This window comes from Motacilla alba, chromosome 2 (assembly GCF_015832195.1).
Source record: "Motacilla alba alba isolate MOTALB_02 chromosome 2, Motacilla_alba_V1.0_pri, whole genome shotgun sequence".
Lineage (NCBI taxonomy): Eukaryota > Metazoa > Chordata > Aves > Passeriformes > Motacillidae > Motacilla > Motacilla alba.
The window spans coordinates 145,095,487-145,119,902 of record NC_052017.1 but is presented as its reverse complement, the minus strand read 5'-3'; the positions used below and the strand labels follow the sequence as shown (position 1 = coordinate 145,119,902).

Genomic DNA, 24,416 nt, shown 5'->3' with positions numbered 1-24,416 from the left:
GAAAAAGACATTCACAGATACATGTACTAACGCAGAGTTGTGTTCTGCTCAGTAGACCTGAAAAGCTCAGTAGGTACTGAGAAGAAAATAAATAATATATTGCAGTCTGCTAGATATTCTGATGCTTTAATACTGAGAAGCTCCTTGAAAAACAATTGCCAGCATATATTATGAAAATTCTGCCTTGTTCTCTAGATGTACCTGTAGTAGAACAAAAGATCTGCAGGGATAATTAATCTGCAGCACTGTTCCTCAAGCACCATCTGATTAACAGTATTTCCACTTGCACAGTCCTTCTCTGGAATGAGCAGAACAAGGTTTCAGCAGTGAAGGACAACAACAGGACTGGTGGTGAAGTAACATAAGGAAATAAACTTTTTCCTGCTGACATATATTGATCACTGTAAACTTATTTCTAATCAGCTCACTTAAATTCTGTGTTTGAACAGTACAGAAGACAGATCAGGGAGCACCAACTTCATATTTAATGTGTTTATTCCTTATTAATTTTTTTAAACTCTATTAACAACTGCAATTATTTCAAAAGCCATTTCCATGAGTCAGTGAGGAGGTGTGAGATAACCTGAGGCAACCAAAGGAGGCTCTTGGCCTAGGAGCAGAGTTTCTGATGTTTCCCAGGGTAACCAAATCCCACCTGGCACTGGTCTCCCCTCTCTTCAATGGCTTTCTACCACAATTGTCTATAAAGGAGCCCAGAACAGCTACAGGCTAGACTTAGGGTCACATCCTCTGTGTCTGACACGCCTGAAAGGCATAAACCTCAACAGACACTGACACTGTACAGATGCTTCCAAATTATTGAATAAAAGTTGTAATGGTCCTAAGATCTGCTGGCTGAGGGAGAAATAAAGATTTGCAAGCATCTTTCTTTTACCTTGATGGATTTGAGAAGAAAAAGTAACACCAAGAAAGCATGCTAAGTATTTTTAACCTCCTACTCATGCTTTTTTTTTGCAGAAGTGGAAGAAGGAAGGACTTGTGTCAGTTTGGGTTCCTCTCAAGTACCTTCATTTGGGTGTTGGGTAAATGCTGACTAGCACACTGTCCTGAAAGAAAGTAATCTTTTAAAAAGATACATTTTTTTGAAAATAAATTTTGAAATAAGTTATTTTAAAACTAAACAGTAACTCTGTTTCCAATCCTTTTTTTTTTCTGCAGACCCATGTTTTTCGTGGAAAATTTCAGCTTCAAAGGAATATTTCATCAATGCTAAACTTCAGGCTTGCTTTAGCTCTTTTTCTATATAGTGCAAAAATTTTCTACCTGCATCACTCCCTTAACAGAACAGTGTTCGAAAGTTAGTGAATTCCTTAAGTGTTATTAGCCACAGAGGTATAAAGTCTTAGATTTTCATTAGCAGAAGTGCTGCATATTTTCTGTTTCCTAGTTAAAAGACACCCTGCACATATTCCAAAGAATGGATAATGTTATTTAAACTGCTCTGGATAACTGGATAAGTACACTGGAGGATTTTATTTTCCTTCTGTGTAACATCTAATAGTTATTAGTGTGGACTGGATACTCATGTTTCAAACACTAGACTGAAAGAGAAAAAACTTTTACTTCACATTGTTCTAAGTATTTATTCATCTGCTTTTTCTGGTCTCTAGGCTTTCCTTCAGAATTTAAAGCTTTCTCTTAAACAGCAACTAACATTTATAGCATAACCATAAATTCATAGAATCACTGAATAACCAGAGTGGAAGAGAATCATAAGGATCACTGAAGTCCAACTCCTGTCCCTGCACAGGATAGCCCCAAGAATACAGATTCAAAGAATATCCTGAATTTGAAGGGAAATTCCCTCTTGTACAAGTCCTCTCAGCCAATATTCTACCTGATCCTGAGATTTGAGATGCTTACAACCAAAAGCATGTAGCTGTGTTTAACAGAAGTCTCTGGAAACAAACACTGAGTGTGAAAACCTCCTGATCAATGCATATACTAAGAAGGCTGATAGAGAAATATTTGGAGTAGAAGCCATCAAAAAAGAGTCTGCCTTTCTTTGCTCCTTGCTGTTGTTTTAAAGGTATCAACAGAGGTGGTTTTAGAACAGAATTATGAGCGAGATTCATCATTCTTTACTTCTGACACCTAACATTCAAACATCCAGATGAATTTAATCACACACATGAGCCAAGGAGAAAGAGCCAGGTGCTTTCAGAAGGTGTGCCAGTCCCCTAAGCTCAATCCATTTATCTCAAATAGTTACTTTATCCTTTGAGATTGTTTCTCTTAGTCAATGATAAGGGGAGCCTAGGTAGATGTGGGAAGCAGCTCTGGGGAGGACAGAGGTGGGATGCCTTGGGAAGACACCTTTGTGTAATTTAGGGCAAGAAAGTGGCACAACTTCCCATGTTGCCTTGCCTGTTGTTGTAAAGGCACCACTGTCCATCTGTTGTTATCCACTCCCAATTCTAGAAGGTTCCGTGCTTCCTTTCTTCCCATTGGTTCCCTCGTGAGCACTGCTCCCGCCCCATTCCCTCATCGGAGAAACCCATGCCACTCTCCCTCGGTTCCCCCTCCCACCCCTTTTCTCACTGGATGTGCTGTACCCTGAGCCCTCCTCCTTTCCCCCGGTTATATACCCTGGCTCTTCTGTCCTCGGAGCCCTTCAGTTGTGGTTGTGTCTCTGCGTGTTCCTGCTCCCCTTCAGACTTCCCTGCTAATAAACTCAACTGGATTCACCGAACGGAGAGCCCTCCTTCTCTACTGGCATCTCTCGATCACTCCATCCGGGCCTGAGGTTTAGGTGGGCTGTGGGACTTGGTCGCTCTGGACCAGGAATTGCTCTCAGGAAGGCAGTCACCCCACCAGCACCTGCTCAGGGGTTCCCGCGGGCAAACAGTCAAGAGTTTGTCATCTGAATTGTACATATATAAGTCAGAACTGAAAAAATCCAGCTTATTTCTTTAACGAAATTAAAAGCCTTCTGTTAATTCAAAAAGAAGATGGTGTCATTTAAAAAGTGCAGTTTGTGAGTTTACCACAGCAATACCCAGAATTTCTAGGGGCAGCCTGCATGAGGAACAAGAGTTGTGTTGGTGTGTCGGCGCCAGGAAATACCAACTGATCTCCCTTTCAGTTTGCAAAGACAGTAGGATGTGCAGTACATAAATAACATAGACAGAAATGGAGAATTCACCCCTGTGAATAAAAGGAACTTTGATCATCTTAACTCTCATGTATTAGTCTGAAAAACAGTTAAAGAAAGTAACAGTGAGAATTATTATACAACAGTCACTGATCCATGACTCTCGAGCTCAGACACAGTTATGAGATCATCCAATCTAGCTGCTACGCAGGAAAACAAAGGGAAGCCCATTCTTTTCATGTAGCTTGCTGCTGTGGTTAATCACTCTCATTTGAACCTAATTTCCTATTTAAGACTGCAGGGTTTTTACTCAGCATTAGTTCTTACTTTTTTTCACTACTAGATTAGAGTAATTTAGTACTTGTTATTTTCTCCCTGTGCAAGCAATTATAAACCATAATCAAGCTTTTTAAGTCTCTCACAGTAAGATACCACCTTCTGTCCTTTGAATTATTCTTCTGAAGGGCCCTTACCAAAAACCATTAAATTATGTACACATGCCTATAAATATTATTCAGTACACAAAGTGACCTTTGAAAGGAATATTGATTGTGGCATTTACAAAAGTTATATGCTTATATCTTTGAAGTGTATCACCAAAAAATTTGTGCTGCTGTTCCTACTAGGTGAGGAATTTCAATGCCAGACCAGTTACATATAGGCAGAAAAAAAAAAAAAAAAAAAAAAAAAAAACTTATCACAGACCATAACTGTGACCTGTGCTTATCTTGCCCCTCTGAACTACGATATATCACTTTAACTTCCTAACATCAAATAAATTTAAACTGAGAGTGAATTTCAGGAGAAAATAGATAGAATAACCTAAACAGAAAAAAAAAAAAAAAGAAAAAAAAAACAGAAAGAAAACAAAAAGATTAGCAGATTTTGCCTGGCTTCCCAAGCTAGCTTTAGGAAGATATGTTCTGGAACATGGTGGTTTTCCTCTTCAGTTACAGATTTTGAGATCCAAATTGTCTTTTGGTATTTGGGCTTCTTTTTAACAACCACTTCTCAGTTTCCTTTTGTGTAATATGCTTGTATTATTTTTTACATTTTCATTTCCTCAAGCCTGTAATTAGTCTAATAAGGTAAATGCATTTCATGGTCACCACCATCAAACACACTTTGCCACAATCCCTTGTACATTCATCCTGTAGTTGTTCAGGAGAACTGCCTGAGGATCACCTCTGCTTTCTTAACTTATTAATTCTGTCAGTCTTAGAGTGATCTTATTTCTGAAGTCTTAAAATTAATAATGAAAAAAACTACACACTTTTTTTTTTATTAGTAAGCTATATGAGAAAATCATCACTGGAGTATTTTAAATATCTAAGGGAATTTTCTATTCAAACCATTTGAAGTTAGAGCCTCAAGTGCTGTAAAATAGTGAAACTGTGCATAGCATATGCTCTTATTTTGAATTTTGAAAGCAGGTTTGTCCTGTCTTTTTTGTTGCTTATAATTGGGATTGGCTCAGTTGGTCAGAGCACCTTGGTGCTGATAACACCAAGGTTGTGGGGTCAGTCCCTGTAATAGCTGGACTTGATCCTTGTGGGTCCCTTTAACTCTCTTCCTCTGAATCTGTAAACTTCTACTAAAAAGATTAAGGTCAACTTTCACATGTGAATAATTCTGATAACCAACATTAGTCAGATGATTTCCAGTATGCATACAGGCAGAAGTCTATACAGTCTTCTCACTTGATTTCCAACTGTAATTATCTATCCTGAAAGGTCTATCAAATTTTCTAAATACGTATATTGTAACATAAATGTTGCAAAATAGTTTAGCAAAAGCCCAGAATCTGTCAATGCAGGTTTAGCAGTCTCACTATCTGAAGCAAGAGCATCTTCATCCATGGATTTCTGAACTGGTAATTGCACTAGCAGAAGAATTAACCCAAGGACAAATGTATTTTCCTTTTATATATATATATATATATATATATATTTATTTTTTTTTTTTTTTTTTACTATCCTAATAAGAGTAGTTAATTGTGAGATGGAGCCTACATGTCTTCTTTCAGTAAGAAAGGCAACAAACAGCTATCTCCACACTAAGAAACTTCAACTTTTAACAGATGAACAAAAAAACCAAGGCAGGTATTCAAATGAATAAAAAGTGTTTCATCCTCCTGAGATGTTTGGGACATCAGGATCTTTGTGTTGACCTTCATAACCAGATCAACGGCAAGAGCACAAGTTACCACCAACTCTTTTGCCACTGAACACAAAAAACTTGAGTTCCTGGGTTACTGCTTGAGTAAGCATTTGGAGCAGATTACTATGTTTTGTCTAAGGCAAAAAAAAAATCACTCTCTGGAGGTCAGAAAAAAACCCCACAAACCCCCCATTATCTTCACAAAGGGGCTGGAATTTCACTTTGGTTGAAAACTATTTTTTCATTCTAAATTTCAGTAGGAAGATAAAGATAAAATAATTTATGCTATTTCATGCCAAATGGTTCTAAGCATAAAGAACAGGTTTAGTATTTAGCTTTGCAAAAGCAGAAACTACACTCCAAGGACTGATTCATATTTGATTTTTCTCTGCATAATAAGATCAGAATCTTGTTTAGTCAGGACTTCTGGCTCAGTGGCTATCTTGGAAGAAAATGAGTTTTTTTGATTACTGGATATATAGGTTCCTGATAAATTTTGCCATAAACCTTTACTAAATATATATTATTTTAATTTCATAGTTGTTAAGTACATCTTTGTACAAAAAGTGAAAGTGTCCACTATTTTCTAATTACCTATTTTAGGAGTGTTGACATCTCAAACTTTTTTAATACCTTCCCACTGATGGGAAAAAAGACCTAAAAAACCCCAAAAAAACTATGCAGCAAAGCAGCTTTATTTTGGCCCCTGGCTACAGCTTAAACATCTTTAAAATCCAGGTTTGCCAGAGATGTTCTCTTGACTTGCAGTCATGTGGAAAGCCTGCCTGAAGACAAGGGTCAATGCACAATGAAGTATCTGAGGCTGCACAAACATTTATCTTCACAATGTCTGCTTCAATACTAAATACTTTCAATAATTTCCATTACCAAAGGGGTTTTTCTCCCCATTAAACAAATTCAGCTGTCTCAGACAAAACTGCTGAGCTTGTGAAAGTAATTCTCAGCTCCTTCATACAATTAGTCTTTTTCATAAAGTTTTAAAGTCAAAGATATTTGGATTCTTAGTGTGTATTTATTTCAGCTGCCAACAATGCTGGTGTTCTTGAACATTGGCAACCTGGAAATTCTTCTACAAATTTGGCCTTTTAGCACACATTTGTGAGCTTACTACAGAAATTACAATAGCTAAAACAGCTTTTGTAAGATTGCAAAATTCTGTGTGGGAAAATTTATACCAAATCATTATATATGCATTTTAAGTTGAACTTTACATTCTCATCTTCAAATATTCAGCTTCTTTTTTTACCAGAAGGATGAAGTTCTAGCATGAAATTTATGTTCTTCAACATCCCTTAGAAAGATGTCTGACCTCAGAGTATGCTCTAATTCATAGTCATGTAACAAACATCTTTTCATAGATTTATTGTACCTCACAGGTGGAGTCATCCCCACAAGAGCAGACACAATGGGACAGGCTGTGATGCAGACTGGACAACTCATTTGAAGTAGCAGGCTCACATCCTTCCTCAAAACCTTTGAAGTAAATTGATGTCCCCTCTGGGAACAGAGCATCAGGTCTGTCCCACAGCGCAACATCACTGAGCCAGCACAAGGCTGCACATGCTCCTGAAGCGAGTGACAAATGAGACCCAGATTTCACTCAAAACACAACCAAAAAAACTTAATTTTTTTTCCCTAGTGATGATAAAACCCAGCAGAAATGGAGCCACAGAATCAGAGAATGGTTTGGGTTGGAAGGGGCTGAAGTCCAGGCTGCAAAGGCTGGAGACAGCAAGTCCTTGAACTCTCAGTGAAACAAAGCAAAGTACTTGTCACGCCAAAAGCTGGATGGCCCTGGGCACCCACTTTGACCAGACCCCAGTGGCTCCTCTTAGGCCACTCAGCAATCAGAGAAGACCCCAGGAAAGCCACATTTGCTAGATAGCCCTGACAGTCACATGAGTCATACTAGCCAAAAATATTTTAGTATTGCCCTTAAGCACCCCATGACTCCAGAGTGAAAGATGATACTTCACTCCTTGAGTAGTTCATAGCACTCCTCAAATGAGCTTGTGCCGGCAATCCTGGTGTCCAAATTACAGAAAGTGAAATTGCATTCTGCTTATCTAAATTCCCCACACAGTATCTATATACAGTTTTTATACTTGGCCTGCATTTAAAATGCCAGGTGCTGTTCCACACCACAGGCTCCTGCCTGTCAGTCTGAAGGAATCATTATTATACATCTCTTGTGCTTATTCAAAGTTTTTATTCTTGATTTTGCTTTCACTTATTTAAATAATTACTATTCCTGGCTGTAGAAAACAGTTTAGAAATGCAGTTTTAGCACAGTGAGAGATGAAGGCAGGGAAAACCTCTCCAGATGGTGAGATTAACTGACAAAATCACCTTAAATATTCAGAGGTTTAACATACAAACTTTTAAATGGTCAGTTTACTCAGTCTATTAAAAATTGCCTTACTCAAGATAATTTGATTGGTGCCTTAGTTAATAGGAAATCTTATTTTTATCCACAATCCCACAACTTCAAAGCTATTTTTCAGTAGTCAGGATATGGAATTAGAAGTTATGAAAACCTGTTGAAGAGGCAGCATATTGGTGTGAAACTGTCAAGTGGTATTGTTTATGTTCAAAACAGCAACAACACAGAACCAAATTACACTTTTGTTGGCAACAAACTGAGATTCAGTGAAGAAAAATGCATCTGATGGAACCATAATTGATGAATGGGGCACATGTGCTCTGCAAGCAGTATTTATGAAAAAAAAACAAAAGAAAAGAAATTATCAGAACTTTATTTCTGTTACAAATTATCACAATCACAATTAATATAAAACAGAAAACACTGAGGAAACATGACTGTTGGATACAAGATTTATCAAGGTGTAAAAGCCTCATCCAAGACTCTACTACTAGAAAAAACCTGTGACTGTGTATCAGAGAAAAGATTTCTATGCATCAAACACCAAGTGAAAGAGAATAAGCAGCACAGTATAATTGACAGGGATTAAACACCTTCTTGTTATACAAGTTTTTGAAGGAAATGGAAGTTGGAGCATTATTTCTACCCAAGAGTCTTGTCTGGAGCAGACTTGTTTACAATTAGCTATTAAAAAAGCTTCAGCAGAACACACCAATCTTCATTTTAACTTATCCATGTTGTTCATAGATTAGACAAGCTGTTTCCAGAAGCATTTCAGTTCTAGTCATGAGACTTCACACACTCTCTCACACTTGCTGCATAAGGCTAAAAAGAGTCACTAAAGAAAAGGAGGTCGCGTTATTGCTTTGTAACAGGAACTTAGATGGAAATTCTTTATTGAGCTCCAAATAAAACACTGTTGCATCACTATACAGTTAAGAGTTTCAATATACAATTATTTTTAAAAAGTGTATGCTGTTGTACACTTTAAGGCTTTCATACAAGAAATGCTGAGCAGGATTTTCGTACTCGGTCTCGTCAGTGTCTGAGCATACGGTAAGTACAGTGCTCTAAGCAGTCCATAATTAACATGGCAGAAGTTCCTGAAAAAGAGAAAAATACACTTTATTTGTATGTACCTTGAGACTACAGATCATGAATTCTCTGAAGCCTGTCAGACTGCAAGTAGAGGAATCAGACAATTATGCATATAATAAATGTATGTGGATCTCGGCAAGCATTGCAGAAACTGCTATCACTGAAATTCAGTGGAAATTTTATAAGAAGATTCAATAAAGGAAAATTATTGATATTACTAGCTACAACCATTAACATTACTTTTTTGACCATTAACATACAGTAACAGGCCAGTGTCAGAGTGCAAAACTCTACTAGAATGAAAACACACCTCTTAAGTTTGTTACAATGGAAAAATGGCTGCCTTCTACATTGGTTTTCTTTCATGTAGAGACCTTTTAGATTATTTTTCCCTCTGCTCAAAATCAAATTGATTTAATTTAAGAGATTACTCCACAGGAAAAAAAAGATACCCACAAGAGAAATGCAATAACAGAACAACGTTAGTCCGTGTTATTTGAGGAAATGCCAAGATAAGTTTTGCACTGCAAAAATATAGATTTGAAGAATATCCAATACCATTTGTTTGAACTGATGTAGTTTATTGTGCACACACAGGACATGAGAATTGATACTTTTTTTTTTTTTTTGAAGAGGCATGGAAACAAAATTTTTTAGGAGAAATAAGATGCAGAGCATTGGAAGAAGACTTCATTCACATGGTGATCATTCAATGGTGCACTTAGAGCCTCTGTTATCAGGGAGACACATCTTTTCACCCGAAGGGAGCCTAAAACAATTTAAGGTTCTCTAGGACATCAAGGCAGAGCAGCAGAGAAGTGGCAGAAATCACTCATGCTGATCACACTCTCATCCTCCATATTGGAGGCAATAAGAAAATATTGCATTAAATAAAAGGGAGTTGGATAAACAACACAGAACACTGAATCCAGTTCTGATTCACATATTTATCTACTAGCCACCCTTGCTACTCGGTATCTTAGTTTCGACCCCTGAAGTTTCATTCTGTCTATTTAAAATAATGCATGATGTTTGCAGATGAAAACTTTCCATGTAATTCATCATATTATGTGATTTAAGATGCGACCAGAAGGAGAGATTGTGCCAATTTTTATAAATATTTTTAAACAACATTTATATATTCAGTTTTGCCATAGCAATTCTAGCAGCTGGTATTAAATCTTTCCCCTCTGAGCCCCAAAGGGAAGAAATCTTCAAGTTCTGCTACTCTTAGAGTCCTTTGATTTAAGCCCTTAAAACACTCAAAACAGTTCTAAAGCCATTTTGTATGTACAAAAGGTTCCTTTAGCCTGTGACAGCAGCCTCTTAAATTTACTGCAGTACAGAGGCAGTGCAACTTATGCAATATTTCACAGTATAAAGCTCTATTTATCTGAGCCTTGTCAACCAAAACCACTGAGATCATGAGGTTAGCAGGAAGAATTACCAGTCCAAGTAGAAAAAAAATGTGTTTTATTTAAAATATACACCATCTGAGCATAAATACAGTTTAATTATTTCTTACTTTATATATTGAATTGATTAGATACAGTAGAGCCAGCTATTCTTCAGCTAATGTTTCTTAATAGATTTGTTCTCCTTCAATTAATGCCAGAAATCAGTCTGCTACTTGTGCAGAAATGCCTGCTTTGAAAATCAGCTCACAAAATGTGTTTTTCATATTTTAGACATGTTTGTTGACCAGATTAGAGTTTTAAATTCCTATTTGAAAACTACAATTATCAAATTACATTTGGTTTCTTCAGCTTCCTCTGTCCAATCAAAGACTTAATTGTTTGAGATGCTGCCAAAGCCATGCACACCCTGCAATGAACTGCCAGGGGAGTGTCCACACACTGTGACAGCTCAAGGTCCTGATTAATGAAAGTTTAAAACGATTACTTTTCCTACCAGAATTGAACTCAGACAGTGCCATGTAACTTAAAAGCTGTGTGCAGAATTAAGGACCTGATCAAAAGTTCCATTATCTATCTAATAATTTCAGATGTGAGTAAAGATACCTACCAAAGCATCACAAGATTAGAGTTTTTGTTCTCTTGGCTGTCCAAGGAGGTGAGTTTCCTGACAAGAGAGAGAAAAAAAAAGATGTTTTTACTAAGTTTCAAAGAATTTCAAATAAAAACTAAAGAAAACAATATAAATCAAACTGTAATTAATAGAAACAATCCTTAAAAAAAAGCTTTAGATAACATTTGCAATGTTTAAGTTACTAGAATTTATGGAAAAATAATATATTACAAACTATTGGTTATGAGGTTTTACAGTTGTTTAATAGGGAATAGTTTGTACAAATTTAACTAGCTAAGCTAAGGCTTTTTAGATGACTAATACAAATTGAACGTTTTAAAATGAGAATTTAGGTGTCCTCACAAGTCTTTCCTACATTCTAAAATGAAACTTTCTAAGTTGTAGCCTCCCTGTTTTTATTGGTTATATTAAGATAACTTAAGTGAGATTAAAATCTTATTTGATTTATTTACCTTTGCAAATGAAGACCGTTTTAAGGGTTACACATCCTCTGCCTCTGACGAAAGCGACCTCAATTAGTCAAGTCAGAAAGTCTTTAAAAGCTTTGTGTTTATTGCTTCCAGCACGGAGCGAGGTGGTCATTAACGTACCAAAATTCTCATAAAAATTCCAAAGTTGCACTAGTGAAAAAATGCTCAACAAGGTGAAAACTAGTCACATCTTTTTCCAGAAAATTCATTAGCTATTTTAAACCATTTTTAAACAAAAGTATTTTGATTTAATGTGGCACTCAAGCAGATCCATACCATTTGGATATTTTAAACAGCATTTATATCTACTGTGAGTATATAGAGAGATACATTTAGGTTTAAACCATTTTGTTTTAAAAGAAGTTGCACAATGTTTAATATGAGCCTTTTATGCTGATGACTGTTAAACACTTCTCCCTGTTTACTACTATTTATGAAGTTTTATTATAAGATAAAGCATAAAATTAATCTCACACACACTGATTTTCTTTCAAAAGTTTATTTAGTATCAAGCAAGGGTAAAACTTTGCTTAACACTACAGAACATTTCAAGACTTGAGTTACAAAATACCACATTATTCGCATTTGTAGTTTGCTTCCCTTTTTACGCATGTTTGCAAAGAGAAAATCTAGCAAATGGCTGAAAATAAAAGCTAAAAACTAAATTGTTGAAAACCTTTAAAATAAAAGGTTACACTTATGTTAAAAAGAATGGACTAACGTATTTAGTAAACCTATTTTTTTGTTTAACACTAGTTAATCAAAGGTTATTTTTTTGATCACCTATTTTTTCAAACACAGTTTGGAAATAACAAAGTTCCTTGTTTTACATATCTTTCTGTCCAGGTTGTTCTTTCAACAAAATGTTTTAAGTTCAGTCCATCCATTCAGAATTTTATGCGCTTTGAGTTAATAAAAAGGGATTGTTCATAGAAAAAATTACTTTGAACAGTATACAGGACTGGTGGAGATTGGATATTTCACAACATCAGACAGTACAATCAGTATCTGGCATATGGCTGGTCTCTGTAGACTCCTTTTGTTGTCCTTGCAGAAGGTGTCTTGTGTCGTGAATTGGTCCATTCCTCTTGCCCTACAAGGAAAAGAAAATATGGTCAGAGCCCTTCCAACATTCTCAGATGCTGAATCTAATTTTTCTTATCTGTGAATCAAACAGCCACATTCTGTTGACAGAAACCAAGGTGTACAAGTCTAACACTTGAAACAAGAAATCTGGGCACAGCACATCTATCTGAGCTATCCCACAGTGATTTCTCAGCACACAGGAGCAGGGAACATGAGAGGCTAATGGCCAAAATATTTACAGCTCTAGAAATTCAGCTGGACCTGCTTGCTGCAAATGCACAGAAATGTCAGCTCCTGTGGCAGACACACCAATAATTGCAATGGGATGAAATGAATGGAAGGTATGAATTATGTATGAGGAAATAAGCTGCCCTCAGAAATAAGTTTCTCTGCATCAGTGCCAATTTTGGCCTAATTCAAACATGTAAACCAAGCCTCAAGTATCACTACAAACACCTGTGGCTTTTAACATGCTGGGACCAATATTGCATTTCTCTGGAGGTAAACATACATCTTCTCTGAAATGCAAGAAATAGGAGGGCAGTTTTAAAAAAATTATCAAAAGGACAAATAACATTGGTTGTTTGACTTTTGGCTATAAAATAAGTTTGTAAAAAAAAAAAACTTGTGCTGCATTTATTGATTTATAATCCTACCACCTTTTAATGTAATAAATAATAATTTTTTTTTTAAAAAAAGGAAAAATTATTTCTTAAATGAGAGTTAGACCCACTATGCCAGACAGTTGCAAAAGGGAAAACATAGAATTAAACACAGAGTGTAAGGAAATAGTACTTAGCTACACTTTAATGATGTAAACAAATCAGAGTACTATATCACATCTGCAAGAACAAAAATAAAAAGCAGCACTAAAGAAAATCCCCAAAAGAAAACACACATTAAAATAGTGTATGTGTACTTATTTTTGCTGAAGTACCCTGCCCTAAACAGACAAAACAGGCAGGTGCTCCAGTGAACCCAATGCAATCCAGAAACTAAAGGTGGAATCCAAATGTATGGCAGAATAAACGTAGACATCACTTTGTCTTAAAAAAAAAAAAAAAGGGAAAAAAAAGAACAAAAAAAAGAACTCAAAGAAGCCGTGCAATTTGAATGGTGGGGTAACTTGCTCTGACATGAGATATCTGAAATTAGATGATAATGATCCCATATGTCAAGAGTTTGGTTTCACAATCCCTTTGCAGAAGCCTCATCCTATCTGCTTTTTAATAATGTAGGTGGTAGGTGGCCGCCTGCAGAGTCCAGGCTATAAATCATACCCAGGTGGTCAGAACATTTGCCTAGTAGGTAAAAGGAACAAGTTCAAATTTGGTGTAAGGCTGAAAGAATTAAACTTTCACCTTAGGGGATTTCCAGGGCCATGTGGTAACAACCTCTTGTGCTTCTTCATCACACAGAAAGCATGATTTACATTAAAAAAAGAAAAAGACCCTGAGACTAATAGTATGGGCAGCTGACTGAGAAGTAGGAATTAAAAATATCCTAGCTTTTAAATACTGCTGCAAGAACTGCTGAAATGAAAAGAGAAGTCTTGGTTACAGTTAAAGGGGAATACTTGCTCTTTTTCGAGCGGTTGATCAAAGCAGCAGGGTAAAGAGTTATCATACTGTTTCTGAGTTTTCATTTTGGTGCTGTTCAGGGTTCCAAATCCTAAAAACACTGATATTCTTCCTACATCTTCTGGATTGCCACCTCAGGTTCTCAAAGGAAAGGTTGAGATATCTCCTGGGAATCTGAATTTCCTCCCAGCCAGCAGTAGACAACTACCAGCTCACTAGGCAGTGTTACTTATTTTGAGGCATCTAATGTTCTTTACATATAGTGAAGATGGTTATTAATCTCTAACTCTGCTTTTAAGGGATATACTTATGAAATAAAGTGTATAACTATTTATATGTGCAAAAACTACAGTGGTTGCAACCCATAATCATTCTTCAAGGTATTTATAGTCTTTCTTTCAACTTGAATAAATACATCACTGAATATTCTGAGTGGCTGTGCTTTGATAAATAGAAAATCAATTTTAAATGCAAAATAAATGAAAAATCCATATTTTCAACCTTAAATATTGCAATCAATATCTCTCCCCTTCAGTCTATCTACATTAAGCAGTTTCATATATTTTCTCCCCATCAATTTTGCATTACTGAAATAGTCTTAAAAACATCAGGTTTATAATGGCAAACAGTTTATTTTAATGCTGAAATAAAAATTTAAGCTATATATCTATCAACACCAACTGAAAGTGCTGGGGGACAGAGGAATTGAGGAATTTCACATGAGCTTTTGATGAGAAATTTCACATGACCTTTTTCTTTCTCCTTAAGCGAAAGAATTAGTTTAAGCAGATATGTTGGGCAAACTACTGCATTAGGTACATTTATCACAACTTAGTTAAGCTCATTTTAGTTTCAAGCAGGAAGCACTTCCACATGGAGTTAAAGAAACAGACCGTGGAAAACTTCAAATAGAGCTCAGAAGTCATTGAAACATTCGTTACTCAGAATCACAACTTTTACACAGGTTACTGACAACCCTCAAATGTTTAAGATTTGAGAGACGTAGATTGTATTTCTCTGATCTCTAGCCAGAGACTTAACATTTATCCCTTAATCAAAGGTGTCTTTTGAAATGCTTTATGCTTCTAACCCGTAACAGATTTCTTTATTAAACCTACCACATTCGTATATTAAAAAAAAAAGTGATTTTTACAACTGGTATATGTATTTTTGCTTCATTAAGCATTGTTTTGTCTCTACACAGAGTAACCCCCTGCCCTCGTGTCTATTAGCTACCTAAAGTACTTCCCTAACCTTTACATAATGACTCCCTGCTTGATTTCCCAAGACTGATGCATAAAAATGAAATAAAACAAAAGGACCATACAAGGCTAAACCTCACTCAATTAGGCCCTAATTCAGCTGAGAGCTTCAGCAGATTCCTACCTTGTACCAAGTCTCAATGAAAGCAGTGCCAAACCACAAACATTTGCTTTTGGTATGCAAAAGTTCCTGGAAAAAGGTCTTTCGCCCCCATTTTTTTCTTAAATCTTACTGAATGTGACATGAAAAGGCAGCATGCATCATGATTTAAGTTTCATTTTCTCTGCTTCTTTGGTTTTAGTTTCCCATGACTGCTTTAGCTAACAGACCACAGTGGGCATTTTTCTCAAGAAGCACACAAGGAGCTCTGTGACATCTCAGGAATCCCTGAGCAGCCATTGCCTGCTGCAGGACTAAGCCTTGCCTCACAGAAATTATCCTTCCATTATGATTTTTTTTTCCAAGAGTCTGTTGCTGCAGTGACTGAGCTGATAAAGCCACTCACCATAGGAGTCGTAGGTGTCTTCACTCAGTCCATGGCCGTAGTCGTAGTAATCTGCTCCACTGTGGGGCAGGAAGGGCACGCAGAGAGCAGGGAAGAAAACATGAGAAGAAATAATTACACATTCTACATCTGAAAAGAGAGCTTGAAGGATATAGCACATGCCCTAAGAAATGTAAGTATCCATGTGGCAGTGACAACTGAGGTCCCCCTTGTTTATTGATTGGAAACTACATTTAATTTCATTCAGGATTTTTTTTTCATCACTTGGCTACTCATCCACATTGTAAATGTGGATGTGGGAATTTTCCATTAAAAATTATAGTCGGGAAAGTTAAAGATCTTTACAAGTGTTAATGAAAAAAATGGAGATGTAGGTACTGAACCAATTCATTCATCCTATAAATTCCTTCTCATCACTTACTAGTATTTTGCTTTTATATCTTCAAATTCACTGATCAGAATGCAATAAAAGGCAAATATTTGGTAATTGGAAGGTTTACAGCTGCTGTGTCTTCAAAACAAGACAGCAGAACACAAATATGAAGGCTATCATTTTAATAGGAAGAAATGACAATGGGAACTATGTTAAAAGATGTAATCTGTAGTTGTCAGGATTCAGAAGTGTGGATGAATACCATAATCATGGCCTAAAACAGTCCTCCTTTTCATCATGGTTTTTATATTTGTATTAAGACCCCCGAATGGAAACTGAAGAACAGTCCTTATTACACATCATTCCATTATGCTCTCATGTTTCATGCAAGCCTAGCTACATGTAGTCTTTTACACAGTTTGTAGGATATGAAAAGCAAGTGCCTAAATAGTTTTTTCCTTTTCTTTTTAACCACAGCCAGACTCGGGGCTGGCAATATTTGGAAAATACTCTATGAAATGATGCTACCAGATCAGTAGACTCTTAAACTTTTTATTTTCCTTAATGGATTTATTCTGCAAGTAAAGACCTTTTCATAGAATCACTTCCTGAGTGAGAAGTAAATCACTAATATATGATCACTAGCAAGTAATTACTGATATTGACAAAATGTTCCTAACATTAGATTGATTGCTAACAAAATAAACACCAGAGTGAAAATAAACAATTTATAGCCTTAACATGAATTAGCAGGTAAAGCATTTATATAAAACAAACAACACATCACAATTACTTCTGAACTGACAAAAGACTTTGTTGTGCTTGAGTGTGTTTGCATTTATTTTTGTTTTCTTTTTTTTTTTTTCATTAAACTAAACATTTTAAGCTCCTCAAAATAACCAGACCAGCCAAAAAAATACAGTTTTGGTGTGTGCAAATGAATATCTAAAAAGCCTGGATGAGTATTTTTTATTGCTGGTATAATGCTTCCTAAACAAAAAATTAACTAACAAAAACCTTAACAACTGCACTTTGAAGACCCACAAAGAATTTTCCCTACAAAACCTTTTTTCTATGGTTTCTCAGGTGATGAGGACCCTAGAATAAGGGTAAAGTTTGAATAAGAAGTATTTTTCCCTGCAGCAGTCAGTAATAGAAGTCTTTATTGTGACAATGAACTGAAAACTGACATTCACTATCCTTCCACACAGAACTTATTTATTTTAAGACTGTGATCAAGTTTAGAAGTCTAAAGCAGCTGAGATCCATCCCTGTATCTGTCAATCCTGTCAGAATGACTTTGTGGAGTCTCATTTCATAGCTCTAATACATCTATTAAACAAAAAAAAAAAGACTCACTTTACAGCACACAAACTGCAAAACAAATAAACATCAGAAAGGAAGGAACCTTTCACTTATACTGAATATATATATACAACTCATCTTTATTCACAGACAAACCCTTCAAAATGTATAATCTGTCTGAAAAGTACAAGGTACAATGGGAAAGAAACTTGCCCAGTGCAATTCAGTACTCCCTGCTCTACTTCATTCATGTTCTATGAATATAAAGTATATAAACACTCTCCAGTAACTCTGTGTTAAACAAACCCAAAGCTTCAGATGAGAAAACCTCAAGACCCACAGCAAAAGGTACATAAAGATGGTTGTAAGGAGGTCTGGGTGGAAAAAAAAAAAAAAGAAAAAGATATTTTTTTAATTTGTTAAAGAGTCTGAATATTCCATGGTGTTCACAACCAAAACCGATGCTAATGGTTTTTTGAGATTTTTTTTAGAATTACAGAAAATTCTAGAACTGTGTATGAACTTACAGCTTACAGAATTGTATTTTGTTTCAAAGCAACTGCCTGCAAAAAGCAAACTTATTCAAAGCACCCTAAAGCAATAATAAACTTCTAAATTGTACATTTTAACTCATTAACTGATATACTTGAGGTCATTTCTGTGGCAAAGACTTCAGTAGCTACATCAAATAATTCTTCCTGTGGACAGAAGATATAATATACATTTTTGCTTTAAAATCATCCATTACATTTAGATTTTTTCGTATATATTCTCTGACATCTTAGCAGTCTGACTGACGAATATTAAGCTTTTTATTTCCCTTAATGGATTCATTCTGCAAGGAAAGGCCTTTTCACAGAATCACAGAAAGCCTTGGGTTGGTCCCTTCCAACCCAAGGCTTTAAACATCACCAAGGCCCTTAAACATCACCTAATTCCACGGGCAGGGACACCTTCCACTAACCAGCTAGTTAAGGTTGCTCCTCTTCCTTTCATTTTGTCTCATAGAAAGGTAAAAAAAAAAAAACCCAAAAAAACTAAACCCACAAACTCATTTAATTTCCTTCTTTATCTCATGTGACTCACTCTTTTCACAAAAAAAAAAAAGGAGAAAACATGACATGGATTCTTCCCTTTTCAACCTGACAAGACTAGACGTGGACTGTACTTGAAATTATTTTGTTTTCATATGTGAATTGTCTTCATGAAACCACTTGCTTAATTTTTCCTCATTTCCTATGCATATACATTTTAGGTAAATAATTGGATTACATGCTATATCCAGCTCAGTTGTCAATCATCTTCCTAACCATCAAGTAAATGGCACAAGTGCAATTAACACTGGAGTATCAGCTGTGATTCAGATCTTTTGTACACACAGACCTTTTGCTTATATCCCTTCTTTTTAGCTTCTTTTGTATTCCAAATCCAGCATAATGGCTTTGGGCTGACAAGAGAGAAGACAGAAGATGGCAAAGAAAAATTGCTTTGATTTTCCATGTCAGCATAAAAACTTGAAACTAATTAATGCTATGTCAGGATTAGAAAACAACAATAAATTTAAGTATGTTGTTTCTAATTGCTGAGGGCTGGGAAGTAATCCTACAATGTTCAGAGGAAGTGTGAAATGAGGCTTAAATAGTGTAAGTAAGGCCAGGGAAAGAGCCTGTTTTCTATGTTAAGAGAAAAAACTCCAGACAGAAAGAAGCAAGCTCAGATTCTAGCACAGCAGCACTGATGAAACAGAAATGCTTCTCTATGGCTTTATTTAGTAAACTAGAGGACTGGGAAGCTTCCTGCCATTTCTCTAGAATCACTGTCAGAAGTATCTTAAAATACTTTAATTTAGAGGTATTCAACATAAGCCTTCCAAGGCCCTATGAAAAATGACCTCAATTTCTCAGGCTTTTCTACTAAGCTGATTTGTTTCTGAAAATATCTTGATGAACCATAATAGAACAAATGTTTACAAAAAAACAAATAGGAATAGCTGCTCTCGACATGATGGTGAAGTCTTAAAGAACGTTACCTTTTATACTTTATTAACTATTAGGTTATTCTGCCTAGACACCCTGGAATATTCTTGGACAGATATCAACAGTGGTTTCAACCCAACTCTCATGGGTCCCTCAGTACGAGACAGACATTGAGGCATCAGTTTGTTCAGGGTAGGACAGCAGAGCTAGGAAGGGTCTGGAAAGTCAGTCCTGTGATGGGCAGCTGAGGGAGATGGTTGTATTTAGCCATAAGCCTGGAGGAAAGGAGGCTCAGGGGAGACCTTATTGCTCTACAATGCCCCAAAAGGAGATTGTTTCCTGGGGGGGTTAGTCTCTTCTCCCAGGCAACTAGAGACAGGATGAGAGGAAATGGCCTTAAGATATACCAGGGAGACTCAGATTGGACATCAGTTAGAATTTCTTCACTGAAGGGGTGGTCAGGCATTGGAATGAAGTGCTGAGGGAGGTGGTGGAGTCACCATCCCTGGAAGTGTTCAAGAAATGTCTGGATGTGGCACTGAGTGCAGTGGTTTAGTTGACATGGTGGTGTTTGGTCACTGGACTCTTCTTGGGTGGTCTTTTCCAACCTTAATGATTCTGTGATTCCATATCAGAAGAGGTCACCAGGCTATTTTTGGGACAAGCCTAAAACAGGCAGATCACCCACACAGCACAAGTGTACTTCCAAAAATGCACAAAGACAGTAAAAATATACTGCACTTAATTCAAGTGATTGCCACAGCTCTTTACATTTGATACAGGCATCTTTTAAATTGGCCATTATGCCATTTCTGTGTTTGCAACAGAAGCAGTGTGGCAGGGAGCCTGCTTGCCAAGGGAAGATTAAAAGGTTTCTGACTGAAAGCTTCTAGTTTACTGGAAAATCCCAGACTTAAGCACTGACAAGCCTGGTATAAGCACCAAGTGATCTGAAAATTTCTTTGGCTTCTGATGAAAAACAGCCTTGGCCAACAGTTCAGCTTCCAGTAATGCTTATTAGGGAAAAACTGACCAAAATTTTGGCTTTTTCACGTGAGCATCAGAAATAATTTTGATCCCTTTGGGCAGAAACCAAGGCAGTTTCAGAAACTGACAATAAAACCCTTGCAAACACCAAGGTTTTCTTTTGTGCCAAGGGAAGCTCCAACAAGCACCATCCTTTTGCTTCCACCCAGAGTTGCACAGAACAGCAAAACAGAAAAAGCAAATGAGGATCTCTCTAGCAACTTCTTATATGATAGACCCTGACTGATATGATCACATCTGAAGAGAACTCTTCCATAAGGATAAGCCTCTCTCCATCATTCCTGTCAGATCTTCATGCTCAGCTACTTCTGATAGCAAAAAGCATCTGTCAACAGCAAACAGGAAGAGTGTCCAAGACAACAATCACTGCAGTGTGACTCTGCATAACTCTGTGATGTCTTGAACACTGGGTAGCTGTTCTTAATGCTTCTGTGGATCACTAGAACACCCTCCTCAGGAACCCAGCTTACAGCAGGACAGCAGAAATCCAGAGTATCAAGAAGAGGGCCACATCTTTTCTTGCATCTTGTAGATAAATTGTTAGTTAAATCCCCAGTTCTGCTACTACTTAGTAGTACATATTTTTATCCCTGCAGCTCAGTTTATATCTGTCAAACAGATAATAATCTCAGAAAATAACTGAGACCCCTATATGAACGCTTTATAAAATACAGAAAAATGACACAATCTTCCTTGAAATATAGCATATTGTACTCTCAAATGGATCATACAAACAGCAGATCTGTTACCTGTAATCCTAAAAGGTGACCAGAGTGCCCTCTCAATGATCCCCTTAGCTATCACTATCTAGGAATTACTTTTTAAGTAAGAAATGAGAAATTTCACTTCTCAATAGTGAAATGTCCTCAGAGGCATCTGCATTCTGGTGCTACCTACCAGGCACAGATCTATTAGGTATTTCTAGCAGAACTCTACACAGTTGCCTAGGGCAGTTTTACCATCTGAAATGTCCACTTATTGCTGTCTCAACTCAATTAGTCTTCCCACGCTACATTCTCATGTACCACTTCTCAAGAGAGGAAAGGAAAATGGCAATTAAAAGAGGTGACTGAAGCATGTGGTACAAATAAGGTTTCTCAGGAACAGCAGCAGCAGGAGCTACAGCTTTACCTTGAAACTATGAATAGAACAAAGCAACAAAACATCCCTGAACATGAGAAATGCTAACCATATTAATGTCAAAAATTCACTACATTAAATAAGAAAGTACCAGCAGAAAAACTAAAAACTCAGGTTGCATAAATTCAGCATTTTGGTTTGGCTGGTGAATTAAAACCAAGCCCCAGACACCCTACACTTCATCTGTGTGCTTTGCAAAGCAGGGTGTGAACCGCTACCGTAGGAAGCTAAACTTGAAGTCTTTAACTATCCAGGGGTGTACCAATCATATTTCAGGTGCTAAATGAAGAAAAAAAGACATGACACAACATTAACATCAGAACAAGATGTTTTCTTCCCTCTCTCTCCTAAAAGACAAATTACTCTAGGCAGTGGAAGCAGCCCAGTGAAGAGCTGAGAAATAGCAGCCAAAAATTCCTCAGACTATTCACTGCAATACTGGAAAGAGCCGGGATATTATTCCAGGCAATTCTTGGTTATCCTCAAGTTCTGTGTATGTCATTGTCAGAGATCCAAAATGATGTCACTTGTCACAGACTGGAGTACAAGACAACACTGCCTCTAACACACTGTCCTCAAAAAGGGCACAGGTGGTTTGTCACCATTCCATCAGCACAAATACTGCCCCAGAAGATATACATCATATCTTCTTTTAATTTACTGAAGGAACAAAGTACAACTTTTAACACCTTTTAAAAATTTGGGGCCCTACAAGTTGAAATTGAAGAACATTTAAGAGAAAAGGTATCATCATGGTTTTATATAATTCAAAAATAATGAATAAATTTGTAAAAGAAAGATTAGGTTTAATTGTTTTCAGGGCTGTATAATCATAAGCTTTACCATGTTCAAGATCTTTCCAGTATTTCTCTAATATCCTTTGCACCAGCAGGGTCCGAACCTTGCCTCTCCAAGTACAGCAAGGCAGGACTTGTCCTCCTAAGGACAACTCAATCCATTTACGTGCAAGGACTCATTTCCTGGCCTCACGTGAGCTCCACTACTTCTATGCATACTCATGTTTCAAGTGCTTTACATACAACACTCCTGATACAATTACACCAAGATAAACGTGGTTATGATGGTTAGTATTACGTTATTTTTCACCATTTATACCTGAACTATATCAAAATCGTGCTTAAAAGCACAATTTACTGCCCTCAATACTTCTACTGAACTAAAATACAAGGACAAACAATTACGACCATTATAAAGTTTTCCTGCAACTATCTCCCATTTTTAGTTGCCCAATTAAGTAGGCATTTCCTTACCAACAGAAAGAAGGAAGATTTTTCTTCCCTTGAAAAGCAAACAATACAACAGGGTACTCAGAGGGAAAACTGCGACTTTCAATTACTGCTAGTAAGCAGCCAAAGTGTGTTGACTGTCAACCAGCAAAACAGTGTTAAATCTTCATCTACAAAAACATGTTCAGTGACAAAAATATGTTCTGAGCTGAGGCAGCCTGGTTTCTCATTCAGCTAATAGGCACTGGGTTCCAAGTGTGAGTTTCTAGTTTTTCCAGTTCATCCCACACCAGGGAAAAAAGAAAGTCTTCCCTATAAATATCTATATGTAATTTTCTAGTCTGCAAATGTAAATTTGAGATGCCCTTTCTCTAGTCTGGAGAGAATATGTAGTCTCTTTTCCTTATCTTTGTATCTCTTAATCAAACTGCTGGAAAGTTAATTATAACATGAGATATTTGAGAAGTCCTTTCTAAATGAATAACTTCAATTTGTATGATTGATTATCCGTTTTCTGTCTCCAAAGCCCATATATCCAGCACATTTCTACAGCATCCTGCTGATGCCTGGCAACTGGATATTCTCCCTTTCTCTTTGTTACCTCCATCCTGCAAGCTTAAAGAACCTTATTTTTAAAACAAACTGTAATTAATTCAAAGCCTTCCTATAATTAAGACTTTTTTAAACTATGACTGATTCCACTAGTTACAGTAACATGTACAACACAGCACTTCAAGTTTAAAAAATATTCCCTGGTAATGATTTTTTCCCTTATTTTGGACTTGGAAGATCCACTTTGACCTTTCCCTTTCTCATGTTTTCACTTCTGTAATAAGTCAAGGAAAAAAATTCAAAATCCTGCCAACTACTAATCCTCTTTAATTGTATTGTGGAATTCAACCATCCAGTTTAAGATGCTGTAAAATCATCAAATTAAAATAATCATGCAAAATTAATATAATTTTATGAAAGAATAACTTTTCTTGATTCCTCAATACTTGTAATTTGATGTTACTGCTTTTTTAGTACTACATAACACCTGCATGTTAGTTTTTCTAGGAGCTTTCTAAATTTATTTTCAAATGCATTATTACTTGTTTCCTAAATATGGAGGCACAGACACAGTTAAATTTATTAGCAAAATCAGGAAGAAAACCAAATTAATTTTATTGTTTACAATTAGTATGGATAAAGAGTAATCCTAACATTTATTAAACAGTGAAGCCCTCTACTAATATCACCAATGAGGATTCAAAAAACCTTTTCCAGTTTTAAGAGTGCACTGTGAGATATGCTTGTGTTTCTTCCATCACTACAGCTGAATCAGTCATATTCCTTTTTACTGGCATTTCAGACCAGATTTCTCTAAATCAATTAAAAAAATTAAAGTACACTCGATTCTCAATTAAAACTATCCATACTACTGAGGAACTTCTGAATAGTTTACCTTGTCCCATCTTAACATGTAATTAAAAGGAAAACATCTATCTAAACCTGAAGAATTAGATCTGAAAAACTGCAGTAAATAATCTCTTTCAATAATAGAAGAGCAAAAATGAAGCAGGAAATCACATGCCAGGATTTTAATTCAAAAGCTA

General features: G+C 36.4%; 1 protein-coding gene across 2 annotated transcripts in view; it reads right to left on the bottom strand.

Annotated features, from left to right (window-relative positions):
• Window positions 1-8,037: 8,037 nt before the first annotated feature.
• KHDRBS3 (KH RNA binding domain containing, signal transduction associated 3) overlaps window positions 8,038-24,416 on the bottom strand; it is a 92,205-nt gene continuing 75,826 nt past the window's right edge. The window contains exons 8-11 of one of the 2 annotated variants that reach the window (XR_005255695.1): window positions 15,731-15,789; window positions 12,240-12,389; window positions 10,803-10,859; window positions 8,038-8,782 (exon numbers count right to left, since the gene is read on the bottom strand). Coding sequence is in view for 1 of the 2 variants with exons in the window: in XM_038126985.1 (XP_037982913.1) it covers window positions 12,298-12,389; window positions 15,731-15,789 (151 nt within the window). In the remaining variant the exon portion in view is untranslated. Of the gene's footprint in view, window positions 8,783-10,802; window positions 10,860-11,779; window positions 12,390-15,730; window positions 15,790-24,416 lie in introns of those variants that run through there. The other variant, XM_038126985.1, reaches the window with a different exon arrangement.